Below are 14,623 nucleotides of genomic sequence, written 5' to 3' on the forward strand. Positions count from 1 at the left end.
AGCCATTCATAGTTATGCATATCAACCACAATACAGGTTTTACTGAGATCACACACAAAGGAGCTTCCTCTGACCTGGAAGTAACACGACCCCATCAGCGGACGTGAGTTTTTCTCCATTTTTGTACCAGCTGAGCTTGGGTGGGGGAATGGCATTACTTTCACAAGACAGGGTAATTGGATGGCCCAACACCACCTCGCGCTTCTCTACCATGTCCTCATGGTTATAATCATCGCCCTCTGGTCCCAAACCCCAGGCTGCTTCTCGGTTAGTCACCCGGTGGAAGATCGGGGGAACTAGCAAGACAGTAGCATATCGCTTGTTATACATCCACAGATAATGTTATATTAAATTCAGAAGTTCAAACTTAAACTCAAGCTAAAAACAATTTCTCCAACCATGACACTAAAAATATATGCCCATTTGCAACGGACCCTGAATGATGACATGGAAGTCTCTCTTGTCCTCTCCTGCAGAGTTGGTGACCACACAGGTATACTGTCCCTCATGGGAGAGCATGGCGTTCTCTATATGAAGGAAGTAGCCACTCTCTTGAATCCCAGCATGGAAGCTTTCACTCAGCAACTATAGAAAAGGTAAAGACATGTAGTAGTAAATAGTAATACATTAATTAACACAAGATTTCCCTGGTTTATTGTTAAATCAATATCAGTGATTTTATTATGAATATAAAAAACTGTAATAAAATAAAATAAAGATCAATCGATGTGTCTCTTCAGTACTTAGGGGCCTGCAGATCATGCACACTAGCAAACACATATATAACAAATTATATACAGTATGTTGCAAAAATACATTATGTTGCACATGAAAATAGTCTAGATCAAGAAAAAACAAACTGGGCAAAGCATTAGTCATATTGTAGGGGTATTGCTAGTGTGTTCGATCTCTAAATTCTTCAAAGTGCTATTAATAACTAGCTAAGTCATCATACAAAATCTAGAGGGTGGAGGTGGTTTGTGCAAGATGATGCACATTCTGTTATACTTCTTGTAATTCTTGTTTTTGCCAGCAGAGGCTGATAGAGGCTTAAGCTTGTTCTATTAAAATCAGGTCGTAGAGATGCAGAGCCCGTTAGGATGAGACACCAACCTGTCCATCTTTGAACCACTGAATCTTTGGCTCAGGGAAACCTTTGGCCAAACACGAAAGCGTTAAACTGCCATTGACTCGAACCTTCTCTTCATGAGCACCAAATGTCAAGGATGTAGAGTCACTCTCTATCTGTGGTGGGACTGGTGAGAAGCAAACATTAAAAGTTGTGTCTCAGCTACTTAAATATTTAGGTAGTGTAGATGTCTCTTACCTAGAACCCTGAGAGAATAATGTTTGATAGCAGTGCCAGCTGGATTCATAGCCCTGCAGGTGTAGAGGCCGGTGCTGTCTCCTTGTGCAAAACTAAGTCGCAGAGCCTGTCCACCTTGGGTGTATGTCAGCTGGGGACTGGATACAATAGGTTGGTTGTCCTTTAGCCAGGTGATACTGGGTGGGGGTGAGCCCTCAACGTCACAGGGTAGGACTATGGGGAAACCCAGCACCACTGACACCTCCGAGGTCTCAGTGGGGCCCTTGATAGTTGGGGGAGCTGGAGAAAAAAGACCAAAAATGCATTAAACGACACAACGGCAATTGGGCCTTTACTGCTCTATAGCCCAGAATGAAAATATCTACTGGAGACTGACCGCTTTTGAGCAGAAGACCCTCAAACATAATCACCGTATCTAGGGCAATTAGAGGACATGCTATTTAGGTGACTCAGAAAAATTCCAAGAGCCCTAGGGGGATTCAGGATGTGCTCACAGACCATGCAATGTGGTATAGGTCAAATCATCTGTAGAGCTTAAGTCAAAACATGAATTATATATTCTGTAATTTCTTTCTTACATGAACAATTCTACCACATCACTGTGGGGAAAATATATACTCAATATCGTGAATTTTGTGTTTCAATGCTTTTATGCGCTAAATTTAGGTCAATGTGGCTGTGAATGATACAAGTCTTTGGATAAATAAGAGAAGTAGTGACCTTGCACTGAGAGTCTGAACTGCCGCATCTGAGTTCCTGCGTTGTTACTAGCCAGACACTGGTACAGACCCTGGTCCCTCAATCTTACTGACTTCACCTTCAACACGTGGCCATCTTCCAGGAATTCCACATGGGGGTCTCCATCGCGGGACAGAACCCTGGGGAAAGGAAGGAGCAGCAGGTCAAATCAGTGCAGTCGAATGGATCCTGTGCGTAGTGCTAAATGTCACGCAGACTGTCCGCGTGATGCTTACTCTCCGTCGCGGCTCCATTCCACTCGAGGCACTGGTTGCCCAGTCACTTTGCACTGAAACTCCACTTCCTGGCCCAATACCACAGTTAACTCCTGCAGTCTGGATGTTCCGGAAATAACTGGTGGAGCTGCAGCAGTAAAATACCCAGGTTAGTTCACCCGATTTTAAGCATGTATGAGGTCAGTCTAAATTCAGAATGACGCACTGATCGTGAGTTTAACATCACTGATCATGTTAAACTCATCCTGATTATAGAAGTCTTACAGTTTTTCCTTGTAGATTTTGCATTTTAATGTGATAGATATCTTTCTTTCCTGCCTCAGCTGGTGTATTACATACCATGTAAAAGCTGGTTATTGAACTCACCTTGCACCACTATGTTGTATTCTCTTCTGGCCTCTCCAGCCATGTTTTGAGCTGTGCAGGAAAACTGTCCGGCATGTTCAGGCTGAACTCTGTAAATCCTGAGTAGCCTATTCCCATTCTGTAAATACACCCCAGGAGTGTCCACCTACAGAATAGAGAAACCAGTTTAGTGCATCCTTGTTGTCAAACTAATTGAAATTAGAATGATGGCCACTTGGTGGCACTGTACAGCTTGGGATCAATGAGATATACAGTACAGTAACATAGCTGTAAATGTGAAATCATGTTGACAAACTCACAGGATAACCATCTTTTGTCCAGGTGATTGTTGGGGAAGGGATCCCAAAGGCATCACAGCCTAGAGTGAGAGGCTGCTTCAAGGTGACAGTGAGGTTTAGTGATTGGCCATCATCCTGGATCTCAGGGGGAACTTAAAGAATACAGAAACAAAGGGGCGGTTTGTGTAAAATGTATTTTGATAACAGAAGAGAAAATATACGGAACATAAAATTCTCACCATTTATTTTTAGCCTTGTCTTTCTCTCCACAGAGCCTGCTTCATTGGTCGCCACACACTTGAAGTCCCCACTGTGACTGGCAGACACTGTGCTAATTACAAGAGCTCCATCCCTCGCCACAGTAAACTCTGATTGTTCAGGGTGTATCTCTAGGCCATTCTTGAACCATTGTACCCTGGGACGGGGTGAACCTGCAGGTGTGGGGACAAAAAGAAAGAGTCTGATTCAGTATAAAGGGGGCTTTATTGATCATGTCTGTCAGAAAGAAAAGCTACTTCCATTTCTTTGCTTCTCTACAGGAGAACTTAGCGGGCAAGCAGCCCAGACTAGGAAAAGCCAGCTCTACATTTATCTGTTGGACAGCAGGGCAGCAGGAGAGACCATGCCAAAATTGTTAGAGTCCTTGTAGCCTCAAAGCTTAAGATTTCAAGGTCAGAGTCACACAAAAAGATGTAACATTTCACTAGCATTAAGATTTATTACCAAACACTGGAGTAAGCGTCTTAAACAGTAACAGGAGTGTTTAAACAAGCAGTTTAAAAGCAGTGATGCGTAGACTCGGGAGCCTGAAACAGATGTTTTCTCTAGATTACTGGGTGGAAAAGCTGGAAATGCTCTAGAGGCGAAAGGTGAAATGGGAAAGGGCCATGGTATTGAACACAAAAGATTCCAAGGAGAAGAGCTGAGAATCAATGTGAAGGAGCGAAGTAGTAGGTTGATCTAAATACCACGGCTGTGCCTATTTACAGAAGTGTTACATATACAAACACCACAGGAAATGAAACACAGATCTCCTTAACAAATTAAAAATATAAACCACAGTAGATGCAGCACAACCAAAGGTGATGGTTTCCTCTGTTGCCTCTATGAACACGTGTTTACAGTTAACAGCTCTGAAGCAAATTCATTATTTCATTGCTGGGAGGAAATGCGAACAGATGTTCTGTTTTTAGATGTTAACAGATCTCATTAGTAAACTTTGAATTTATTTGCTGGGGCTGACGACGTCGGAGATTATCTCTTCCACGTGTTTCTCAAATAATTACCTCTATCAAATGCAATGTGCTTGTTGATGAATTAATAATATCCTTCTGGCTGAGTGTTCTTTATCTCGCTCATACAGATAGATCCCAGGAGAACAATGAGGGGATCCTTGTTTCCTGCTCCCAGCTGCCTCTCTGGGGTGACAAGAGAATCAAACCTTCCTGTGTGAGCAAGTCTGAAGCCTGGGACAGTTTGCCTGTCTGCTAATATGACTTGGATGAAAGAAGGGCTAGAGTGGCTTCATCTTCCTCCTGAACTTCATGGTGCACCGCAGACATCTCTGTCCTGTATCTGCCAGCAGCAGCCTGTAATTAGGATTCCTCTCCCAGCAGGCCCTGACACAGAGGAAAGCAGATGTGGCTCATGGAGGCAGCAGGCAGACTGATGTTCCAGCTGTTGCTCCACATTAGGCACAGTCCTCACCTCTTACAGAGGTGGTTACCACGGCACAGTTCCACACAAACAATACCTGCTCCCATGGGCTGTCAGTGGAGAAGGATCTATCAATCAATCTGTAGACACACTCTAAACCTCACTGCATTTTGATAAAATAGGAAACTGCGACCTTGCTATTTATACAGTAGTTGACAACATGTCCCTGGGTGCTGTGGTAAGAAAGCTGTATCTTGTAAGGATGTTTTCCACTTCTAAAACTAAACGTCTACAGTGAGGGTGAAACATTCTTTTGATGAAGCACAAATACATTTATATCCACTTCATTTAAAGTGGAATTTTCTCTGAAACCTAAAAAAAATGACTCATCCACTTCTAGTTCTCGTCACACTCCGGAAATTGCAGCTAAAATCCCCAAATTTGCATTTGCCTATTTTTTCAGCTTTGGACAAATTCAGCTAATATGTTCAAGACTGAGTCTTCTGTGAATCATTTCATACCTTCAGCGGGGCAAGGGATGATGACCTTGCTTTTCACTACTTTCTCCATAATGGCATCTCCCGGTTCGGCAAAAGATGGGGCCTCTGAAAGAACAGAAAAACATGTTAAGTGCTGGTTTAAAGTTCAAAAGCTGTTAATATAGAAGATATTTAAATAGAAGTGTAATGAGGATAAGTCTAGGATAAGGGTTTCTGTGAACCGTAAGATTTAAGACATTGAATACATTAAAAGTCATTTAATACCAACCTCAGGCTATCAGTACATTTGATGTCTGTCTTTGATGTATGTATTAGGGGGAATGATCCTTATGTTCACTGAATTACAAAACATCTCACTGCGACTGACTTGTGCCCCATATTTCTGCTTACTTAGCTCGATCAGCATTTTGACAAGAAGGCTAATCTCTGATGACCAGACAGTAGCTAAATCAAGCTCTAACACCCACAGTCTGGCCCTGGTCCCTCCAGGACTTGGTGATTTGTTTGATCGCAACCATTCTCACATTTGATCGCAACCATTCTGCCCAATCTGGCCATTTTGTCCAATCACTGCAATCTCCTTGCACATTTGACTTACAGTCTGTACTGTTCCCTGAGCGCGTCACCACTGCACCATATTAGACACTGCTAATATTATGTTGCTTTTTTAAGTAGAACTCATGCACAAAGGCCACCACAAGAAGAGATGTAACATCCAATTTCTGTGATATTGTATATAATTTCCTCTTCTGAAAGAGGCGAGATGTCTGCAAAAAGGACTGCAAGGCAATTCCCTGATATTATACATGAAAGCCTCGGTAAACTGCTTTGCACTGTGTGGAACACAAACCAAAGTCAATGTGTGTGTGTAAAAAATTATTTTTAAATAAAAATTCTCACATAAAATGCCTGTACGTGGTGTGAGAAGAAATTAAACCACATTTTTGCAATTTCCACTTCCATTTCATCACTAAAAGCATTGCAACTTCGTGGCCATTTTTTTACAAAAGTTGACGGGCATTCCGAGCTGACAAAATTCTGGAAGGGCTTCTGTATCAGCTTGTCAAGTTGCTAGAGGCTTAAGGAACAAATGTTTTTCCACAACCAAACATCTAACATTCACAACCGTTTTATGCTGTGGTTTGCCAGCTGTGCACAGGGGAGAAGCCAGGGGAGCAATTTCTCACTTAAGCTATTATTTCTTTGTTAACAAGCAAGTGAAATGCTATGAATGCAGCATTCCTGATGAAAATATGCAATGTCATCCACATATTTGTAACTAAACCCTCATCTCTATAACAGCCAGCTGTTAACCTCACCTTTGAATCCTGCCATTTAGAACCTCTTATGATGCCCTTTTCTAATATAACATCTTGCAGCATAGAGCTATTGTACCTAAAGAGAATGAATTTCTTTAAGTCTGGGAGGGTGTAAAACTTGGATGTTGTTCCTGGCTAGGAAATAGGTGTTGAAATAGTCAAATGTCAGCACGAGTCAAATTATAAAGCATATACCTCGGTTTCCTTGGTTTTGCTTATTCTCAATGTGGAAAAACAAACCTAATGGGCAAAATAGTGAACTGCTGATACTCACCAAGAATTTCGAGCTTGATCTCCAAGGTCTCCTGTCCGGCACTATTCTTGGCCACACACCGGTAGGTGCCCTGGTCAGCAAGGCTGACCTGCTGAATCCTGAGGGGTGTAGTGTTCTTGACAGGAACAGGAAGGCCATTGTGAAACCAGCTGACTTCAGGCCTCGGCTCACCCTGAACCACACACGGTAGAGTCACTGTTTGGCCAACCAAGGCTTTCAGGAGGGAAGGAGCTGGCTGAATCCTGGGCTTCACTGAGGACAAAAACCAAATATCCTAAATGTCACTTTCACTGTATCTGTTACACACATTTTTACATACTGTATCTCACACATTTTCATTTGTTAGTAGTGATGTGTTCAGGTGAAATCTATCAACACCATATAAAAAAAGGCAGTTTCTAAGAAGTTAACCTAACAATGTAATGAAGACCCACAGAGTTACCTTGAATTTGTAAATTGTAGCTTAGGGATACGTTGCCCGCAGGGTTTTCTGCCGTGCAGGTGTATATTTTGCTATCAATCAGCCGCACATCAGTGATCTTCAGAGAGCCTGAAGGCAAAACAGTGAACCTGGGGGAGGGGTTTGGGGGTCAAAGGCACAGAGATTGAAAGAACACAAAGTCTTCTGAGTCACAGGAGATCTACAGTCACTGCTTTTTTGGAAAAGAGATGTTCCTGTTTTGAAGAGATCTGATCCTCTAGTGTTTTATTTACACAGTACAGCGTGGATCTATACAAGCAGATACTAAGGAAATATTTATGAAGGCTTCCTGCTGTTTATAGTATTGGGTGGGCAATAGTATTTTTAGTCTTTACTTCTGTTACGATTTTGAACAGAAGATAATTGATTTGTTAAAAGATTCAGATTGTGAATTGCCAGTGAAGTTACTGCCTAGGTATAATTGCACATTGTCTACTGCATTTTCTGTATTTTTCTGCTTTCAAAGTGTGAACTGAGCTATAAATTTAACAAGGCATGACTGAATGTGATAGGAACACGTGCTAAAATATTTTATAAAGATGTTAATAGCCTCCTTGTATTTGTTTTGTTTCATAAAAGTAAAGTGGATCATTGAGAGACAAAGAATTGAAAAAGAACAACGTCAAGTCTTGGCCTTAGCCAGGACCTTGAACTCCCACCAGCAAGTTGTTGTTACATTGTTGAGGGTAGCCAACGTCTGACCTTAGAATCACATTATGGGAAAGGTTGTAGGCTGACAAAATTGGTGGTAGCGTTACAGCGCCATTTGTCCAAGTCCCCGTAATCAATATGTTCTCCCGAGAACAACCATGTGGAGTTTATGCAAAACCAGCTATTCGTTTTATAGATGTTCGTCACAGACAAACAAGTGGACAGATGGAGGCGATCACATACACCAACTTTCCCTCCAAGAAATCCTTTGTAGCAAAAGCAACAGTGGCAGTCGAATGTAGGTTAAAGTAGTTAAAGCAGCTTTAAAAGGGTGTGTGCAGTAGAAGCTATCCAGCTGTATGAATGCATAATATACACACAAGTAAACACACCTCTGTGATTTATCTAAGATAAGTGTGTCTGCTAAGCAACTGAATTATAACAATAACATGTTCATGTAAGTGGTAGTGAGTTGGAAGCACAAAGGCCTCTCTATTTCAGCTGCACATATGGTGTAATGTTGCTGCCTCTTCAAACAGCCTCAGGAGGAGAAGCAGCATTCAACATTGTAACCAAGTGACTGCCTCTGCAGTGGTCAGTCTGTGCTCAGCCTACTGTGTTGATTCTCAGAAGTACCACACTGAGGATATGAGCCACTCCTCTTGGACCATTAACCACATTGTTGTCAAGTTATTGCTGTATTCACACACTGACACAAAGACTAACGGACAAATTGGCCTCATCAGCATTAGATCTAACCCAGTGTTGAGTAGCTCTGTGTCTTCATCCACCTCCCTTGCCTCTTCTAGACTAAATCATGTTAATGGCACCGGCTAAAATCTTACTGCGCAGTGAATTAAGTTATTTCAACAATCAGCATCCCCGGTCATTTCCTCTGACCCACAGGGTGTAGTTGGAAGGAATAATTTTTTTCTTTACACAGCTTGCCTGTTTCCACAGGTCCTGCATATGCAAAGCATGAGCTGATGTGGGGGTTGTTCACAGAGATGTGTTATTCTCATCAGACAAGACTAGTAAAGAGTCAGCATGTTGTTTTACTGCTGAAACACCCCAGGGGATGTGAACATCAGGCAGACACGGCTTGTATCTCTTTCTCTGTCAGGTCGTTTTCCTCCCTGCTTCCTGGCACCTCCCACTACACCCCCACCTTTTCTTCCTTGATCGCCCCACACATGTTATACCATATCTGAGTCACCACAGCCCCCAAACCCCTCCGTCAGTCTTCTCTCTACACAAAACCATTCGGTCTGGTGTCTGGCCTGCAGAATCTGTCTGCCATCTATCCACTTCTGTGTCCTGAATCAGCCAGCTTGTCTACAAGCTTGACCACACATGAAACCTGGAAATCATAGAAACATGTGGAACCAGATGTTTCTCCTCAGTTTAGCCATCATGTGAAGGCTGCATACAGCTCTCCAGCAGACCGTTGCTGCCTCATGCCTTGCTGCCCTCCAAAAGACATTTTGAAATCAACTCCAAACATTACTAAATGCTGAGCTAGAGCTAATCATAGGCAAGGTATGTTCAGGTCATTTGTCTATTTTTACATGATGAAGTTTTACTGCATCATTGCTAAAGTGAGGTAAGGCTTCCTCTTACCCAGCTATGACAGGGGGGATGGGATGCCCATTTCTACTCCATGTGATGAGTGGAGAGGGGCTCCCTTGGGCCTCACATGGGAGAACAACCTCTGTCCCCACATCTGCAGCCATCTTCACTGTGTTGTCATGGCCGCTCGCACCCATTATCTTTGGCATGGCTTGAGAAGAGATAAAGAAGAAGTAAGAAAACCATGTAGGCATATTATTCAAAACAGGCATATTACTATGAACATTAACCACTGACAGATCAGACACTGTTGCACCAAATGATGCCGTGGCTTTGGTTGAACATGTGTTCGCCTTACTGTTAACACTGAGCTGGATCTCTCGGCTGGCGTAGCCCACAGGACTGGTGGCAGTACAGATGTAAATGCCTGCATCCTTAGCAGAAGGACGGGGAATGTGGAGGTCCCCATCAGATTCCGACCCAAGAGAGGATTGGTCCCTTGGCATAGGCTGCCTCCCCTGAAGGAACACCAGGCACAAGAATAAACAGAATATACTGTAAATAAAAGCTGTTCTCACAACAGCAGAGATGCAGGGCTTAGTTTAAGGTCTACAGCCCAGGCTTAGATGTCTAATGTAACCACAGAGCATCCCTTAACTTGCTTTCTTATGCCAATATGCATAAATGAGAATGCAGCCTGCTACACATGCATTTACTTTGAACATAAAATTGCTTTTACAGATTCATGTTATCTGACAAGGAAAGAAATTTACTTGACTCTAGAGTAATAGTCTCAAAATGTTTGGGGGCAGAAGAACAAGCAAGCAAAAGCTTGTATAGTTTAACATCATACAGAAAACAGCTACATGCTGACCTCATGTAGTAATGATAATTATGTTCTTTTATTTCTTCGTGGGAAAAATAAAATCACAAATTTTAATAATTCCAATACATACACAGCATCATTCTTGGACAATTTCCTGTAAAGACGTAATTTGACTGCACCTATATAGCTATATGAGAGAAGAACGGCTGCATGTAATGTAAGAGGCTTCCTTCTATGAGTCTTTTTGTTCCAGTGTTGTACTTGAAGGTGCTGCAAGTTTTAAATAGATTTCTAAGGTACAATAAAATACTGAGTGGTTTCTCAGCCAAGCAGCAATATGGTAAAGTTGCCATGGTAACTTCCTTCCTGGTCAGGTTAATCAACTCTTGATTGCAATATGAACTGTTATTGTTGGTGGTGTTTTTAGAGTGCCTAGACGAATCAGAGAAAAATAGGACCAGGAGGAGAAACTGCATGTTAGATCAATTTGCCAATGGAAAAATAATAATGATCATTTTATTTATGTTAATGGAGTCAAACTAAGTGATCACTAAAGGGGATTTTTAAGAGCTGTGTGTATTTGCAAAATAAAATAACATCTTAAGTCATTAAAGCATCACAATGCACTTTGAATTTAAAAGCTTTTCATTAACAAAGCATTTACTTGTGAGGGATAACATCTAAGATAATGCTGTAAACCTTACGAGAATGCATTATTAGCTGAGGACCACAAATTCATTGCTCTCTTTTTGCTAGAGTGTGTTACATAAAAAAAAAACATCTTATGGTGTGGAAAATATCATCAACAAAATTACAGGACTGGAGTTTAATTCTTGCTTGATATAGACGTATGACATTTTTTTAAAACAATTGTTTACAAAGTCTTGATTCCTTTTAAACTGAATAGTTGCCAAGTGTAGTTCTCACTAGATAACTCTGTGGGGGAATGTATAGCTGACCATGTAGTCATGCATGAGTTCAGGGGATATGATGATAGCAATCATTAAGACAAATAGACTCGGGCACAGTGCATGACAACCTACCTTGGACCAGACAACACTTGGCTTAGGGACTCCGCTGGCTTTGCATGATAGTGTAATTGCTACTCCCTCATTGGCTATGTAGTGGTACGGGCCAGAGTTGATCTCAGGGGGCACTGTGGGAGAAGTACGTCACAAAACACAGCTGGCCATGAATAAGCAGGTCCACAGAATTATAGCAGGCCTTGGCCGTCCAATAATATCAGTGCTTCAGGCATTTCTTCATTACAAACCGATGATGAAGACTAATCTTCTCCTGTCATTACATGCTGATGAACAAGATGAGCCTTTCATCCAAGCATGCAGTAAATGAACCCTCTCACTGTGATGACAGCAGGTGGTCAAGTCATTGCAATATTGTTTTCCATGCTGAGTCAGCCCTTTGTTGACCTGACTGACCAAGCCACTGTCTTTGGTACACACCTGCCAATGCTGAGACTTTCAGGACTGGGAACTTAAGGGTCTCTTACAAAAAAAACAATCTTGGATATGTTTCAATCTAATGCTTTCAACATTAGCATTGTAGCTAAGGTGGCATCATCTAGTACTGCACCCTTGGAAAGTTTGTGCGGAATATGGAGACAACAAATGCTGATTACAGTGCATGGTCCTTTTCTGTCATAGTTCAAATACTGCTATTCTGCAGTAGATATTAATTGTCTTTGATAATTAGCACTGAACAATTACAAAAATTAAGATCCACCTCCTGGCACGGTTATAGCAAAATAAGTAGCACATTTCTTTCTTTAATTCATGCTGAAATAAAAATGTACAGTCTGTGTTTTTACAGAGGCTTATGTGTTACAGTATTTCCTTGAAAACAACTTAGAGTATGTCGAAGATTTGAACAAAGTCAGCCTAGTCCCCCTCCAGCTTTTATCCTAAATTTAGCTGATCAACTGCTGTCTCCAGCCACTTGGAATGAGTGGTGTACTGATCTGTGACTCTTGGCAGGAAAGTCGAAAATGGCAAGAATGGCTTGTCAAAATGTCTAAGTGATCTCTTACCGTGGACCTCCAGACTGACTGTGATGTTCGTGGAACCTGCTATGTTCACGGCAGTGCAGACATATGTCCCAGCATCTTCTGGGATGGCTTTTTCAATGTACAAACTGCCATCACTTCTCAGGAACTTCCTCCCATTCAGCTGAACCTGTTAGGGAAAATATTGTTGTCTCACAGGAACACACAGGATCCATGCAGCAGTTAGATATCGGTCAGCCTTACATGTTTTCCATTTTGCATCCAGTGTCTTTCTGGAAGAGGTATTCCATCCAACAGCATGCAAGGAATACTGAGGGACTGACCGACGCCAGTAGTGATGATTGGCATACCTTGGGCCAAAAGAGGGGGCTCTGCAGCAAAATGTAAAATGTAAGTACTAAATAGGAGTAGGAAAAGGTTTCTACATGTGGTACATGGTAAACCAAAAACATGGAGTTCAGACAAGCCTACCCAGTCCAGTGACACTAACTCTGGCCTCAGTTTTGATGGTTCCCAAGTGGTTTTTGGCCTCGCAGATGTACAGCCCTTCATCATCCAGCCAGATGCCTGTAGTCAAACACACAGTGAAACAGCACTTTCATCATCTGTCACACTCTATACATTAAAAGAAAACCAAGGTCTCTTCTCTCACTAAGAAAGGAAACAGTTGACAAATAAATCCACACTAATAACAGTTAAGTTCTGTACTGAGTAACAAGTGGTATTATTGGTTTGACTGTGCTGTAATTAGGAGTTAAAAATAGAAAATAACGGGATTCATGAGTTTGGCTCAGCTGCCAGCCTGCTGACACACATGTCCCACTCATTAAAATCCCTGGAGATCACATGTTGGATCGTGAATCAACATAAGATTCAATTCTTGTCTACACGGTCAGGCTGATGTTTAAAATAGGTGATGACAAGACGTTATGCATTACCACTGAGGAGCATGGTGGTGAGAGATGATGGAGTTTATGTGTGACGCAATACAGATACAGAAAACAATGGCAGGTAAAAAATAAATAAATAAAGCCATCTGCAACAGATTGACTTAATTAGGTCAGGCAGCGGCCACAAATGGAAACTGTGACAGAAGTAACGAAGATAAATATGTCCATTCCTCTCCACTATAATATCATGCACACCATAAACATTTAGTCTGAGGGGCATAAAGAAAAAGGTTCAGTGGCCCAGATTAGTCATAATGCAGGCTGAAAGGCCTCCAGAGTACACAACAGGCCCCCATGAACCTGCTGTCTCAATAAAAAAGGAGAAATAGACAAGCACTCTTGCAGCATGATTGATAATATTAAACAAATATCACTTTTATAGGTAAGTCTTTCAAGGAGCAGAAAAAGCACTTTTAGCAGGGTAGAAAGAGCCATCTGTAAACTGTGCCTTTATGTCAATAACATTCTGGGCACCCCCCCTCCCCCTAAGGAAATGAATGGCTGCACCTCTTGTACATATAATCACTCAGAGAAGTCTGCACTGCAGACCAAACCTCTTTGCTGTGATAGTGTGTCAAGGATAACTCACTCTGGATTACAAGATGTCCGCTCTCCAGCTGCACAGTACGACTGGGGCTTTCTGTCTGTGTAAGGATCTGTCTGCCGTCCTTTCTGTGCCAGGTCACTGTTGGCTGCGGGACACCTCGGGCAGTGCAGGGGAGGGAAATATTCTCCCCTATGTTTGCTGTCACATCAACTGGTGCCTCAGAGAACAATGGGCCCACTGTGCAGGGATGAATAAGAGAAGATGATTTTGTGTAAATTGAAAAGAAACCTAGGTTTTGTGCAGAACACTCACATGTGGTCTCACCTCCAACATCCAGTGTGACAGCACCAGTGGAGGTTCCAGCAGAGCTGCTGGCCACACAGCTGTACTGACCAGCATCAACCTCCTGGGCCCCTCGAATGTGCAGGGTCCCACGGTGTACATCCTGTTCAACAAAAGGAGCAGAGCCCACCTCAAGCTCGCCTGGAAACAAACACAATAAGCCTATTGGTCTTTAACCTCCACATTCATTTTTCATGCACCCACCATTTCATCATAACTTGCCTTTGAACCAGTGGACAAGGGGAGAGGGAACACCCGTGGCTCGACACTCCAGAGTCGCATCACCACCAACAGATACATGTACAACCTGCTGTACCACTGTTATTCTAGGCACCTCTGGAGAAACAAAAAATAAGTTGTAATTGCTTTGTCATTTTATAGAAATTTACCAGCTTTGTATGCAACACTACTACAGTGCTACTGTATATCGAGACATAATGTTGACTTAAACTAGCAAAGGTTGCTGAAATCCTGCGGTAAATATAAAAAAAATCTCCTTATATTTCACCCACATTCTGAGCCGACAAAGCAGGTGCCTTT

General features: G+C 42.2%; 1 protein-coding gene across 2 annotated transcripts in view; it reads right to left on the bottom strand.

Annotated features, from left to right (window-relative positions):
- hmcn2 (hemicentin 2) overlaps positions 1–14,623 on the bottom strand; it is a 44,197-nt gene that overhangs the window by 19,188 nt on the left and 10,386 nt on the right. For both annotated transcript variants that reach the window (XM_067521743.1, XM_067521742.1), the window contains exons 14-34: positions 14,306–14,419; positions 14,066–14,224; positions 13,784–13,978; positions 12,716–12,811; positions 12,488–12,615; positions 12,269–12,413; positions 11,265–11,377; positions 9,754–9,913; positions 9,447–9,606; positions 7,137–7,264; positions 6,695–6,946; positions 5,123–5,206; positions 3,185–3,376; positions 2,967–3,097; positions 2,668–2,812; positions 2,302–2,428; positions 2,048–2,205; positions 1,328–1,606; positions 1,114–1,256; positions 435–585; positions 75–296 (exon numbers count right to left, since the gene is read on the bottom strand). In XM_067521743.1, the coding sequence (XP_067377844.1) occupies positions 75–296; positions 435–585; positions 1,114–1,256; positions 1,328–1,606; positions 2,048–2,205; positions 2,302–2,428; positions 2,668–2,812; positions 2,967–3,097; positions 3,185–3,376; positions 5,123–5,206; positions 6,695–6,946; positions 7,137–7,264; positions 9,447–9,606; positions 9,754–9,913; positions 11,265–11,377; positions 12,269–12,413; positions 12,488–12,615; positions 12,716–12,811; positions 13,784–13,978; positions 14,066–14,224; positions 14,306–14,419 (3,282 nt within the window). The remainder of the gene's footprint in view (positions 1–74; positions 297–434; positions 586–1,113; positions 1,257–1,327; positions 1,607–2,047; positions 2,206–2,301; positions 2,429–2,667; positions 2,813–2,966; positions 3,098–3,184; positions 3,377–5,122; positions 5,207–6,694; positions 6,947–7,136; positions 7,265–9,446; positions 9,607–9,753; positions 9,914–11,264; positions 11,378–12,268; positions 12,414–12,487; positions 12,616–12,715; positions 12,812–13,783; positions 13,979–14,065; positions 14,225–14,305; positions 14,420–14,623) is intronic.

Source organism: Channa argus, chromosome 11 (assembly GCF_033026475.1).
Source record: "Channa argus isolate prfri chromosome 11, Channa argus male v1.0, whole genome shotgun sequence".
NCBI lineage: Eukaryota > Metazoa > Chordata > Actinopteri > Anabantiformes > Channidae > Channa > Channa argus.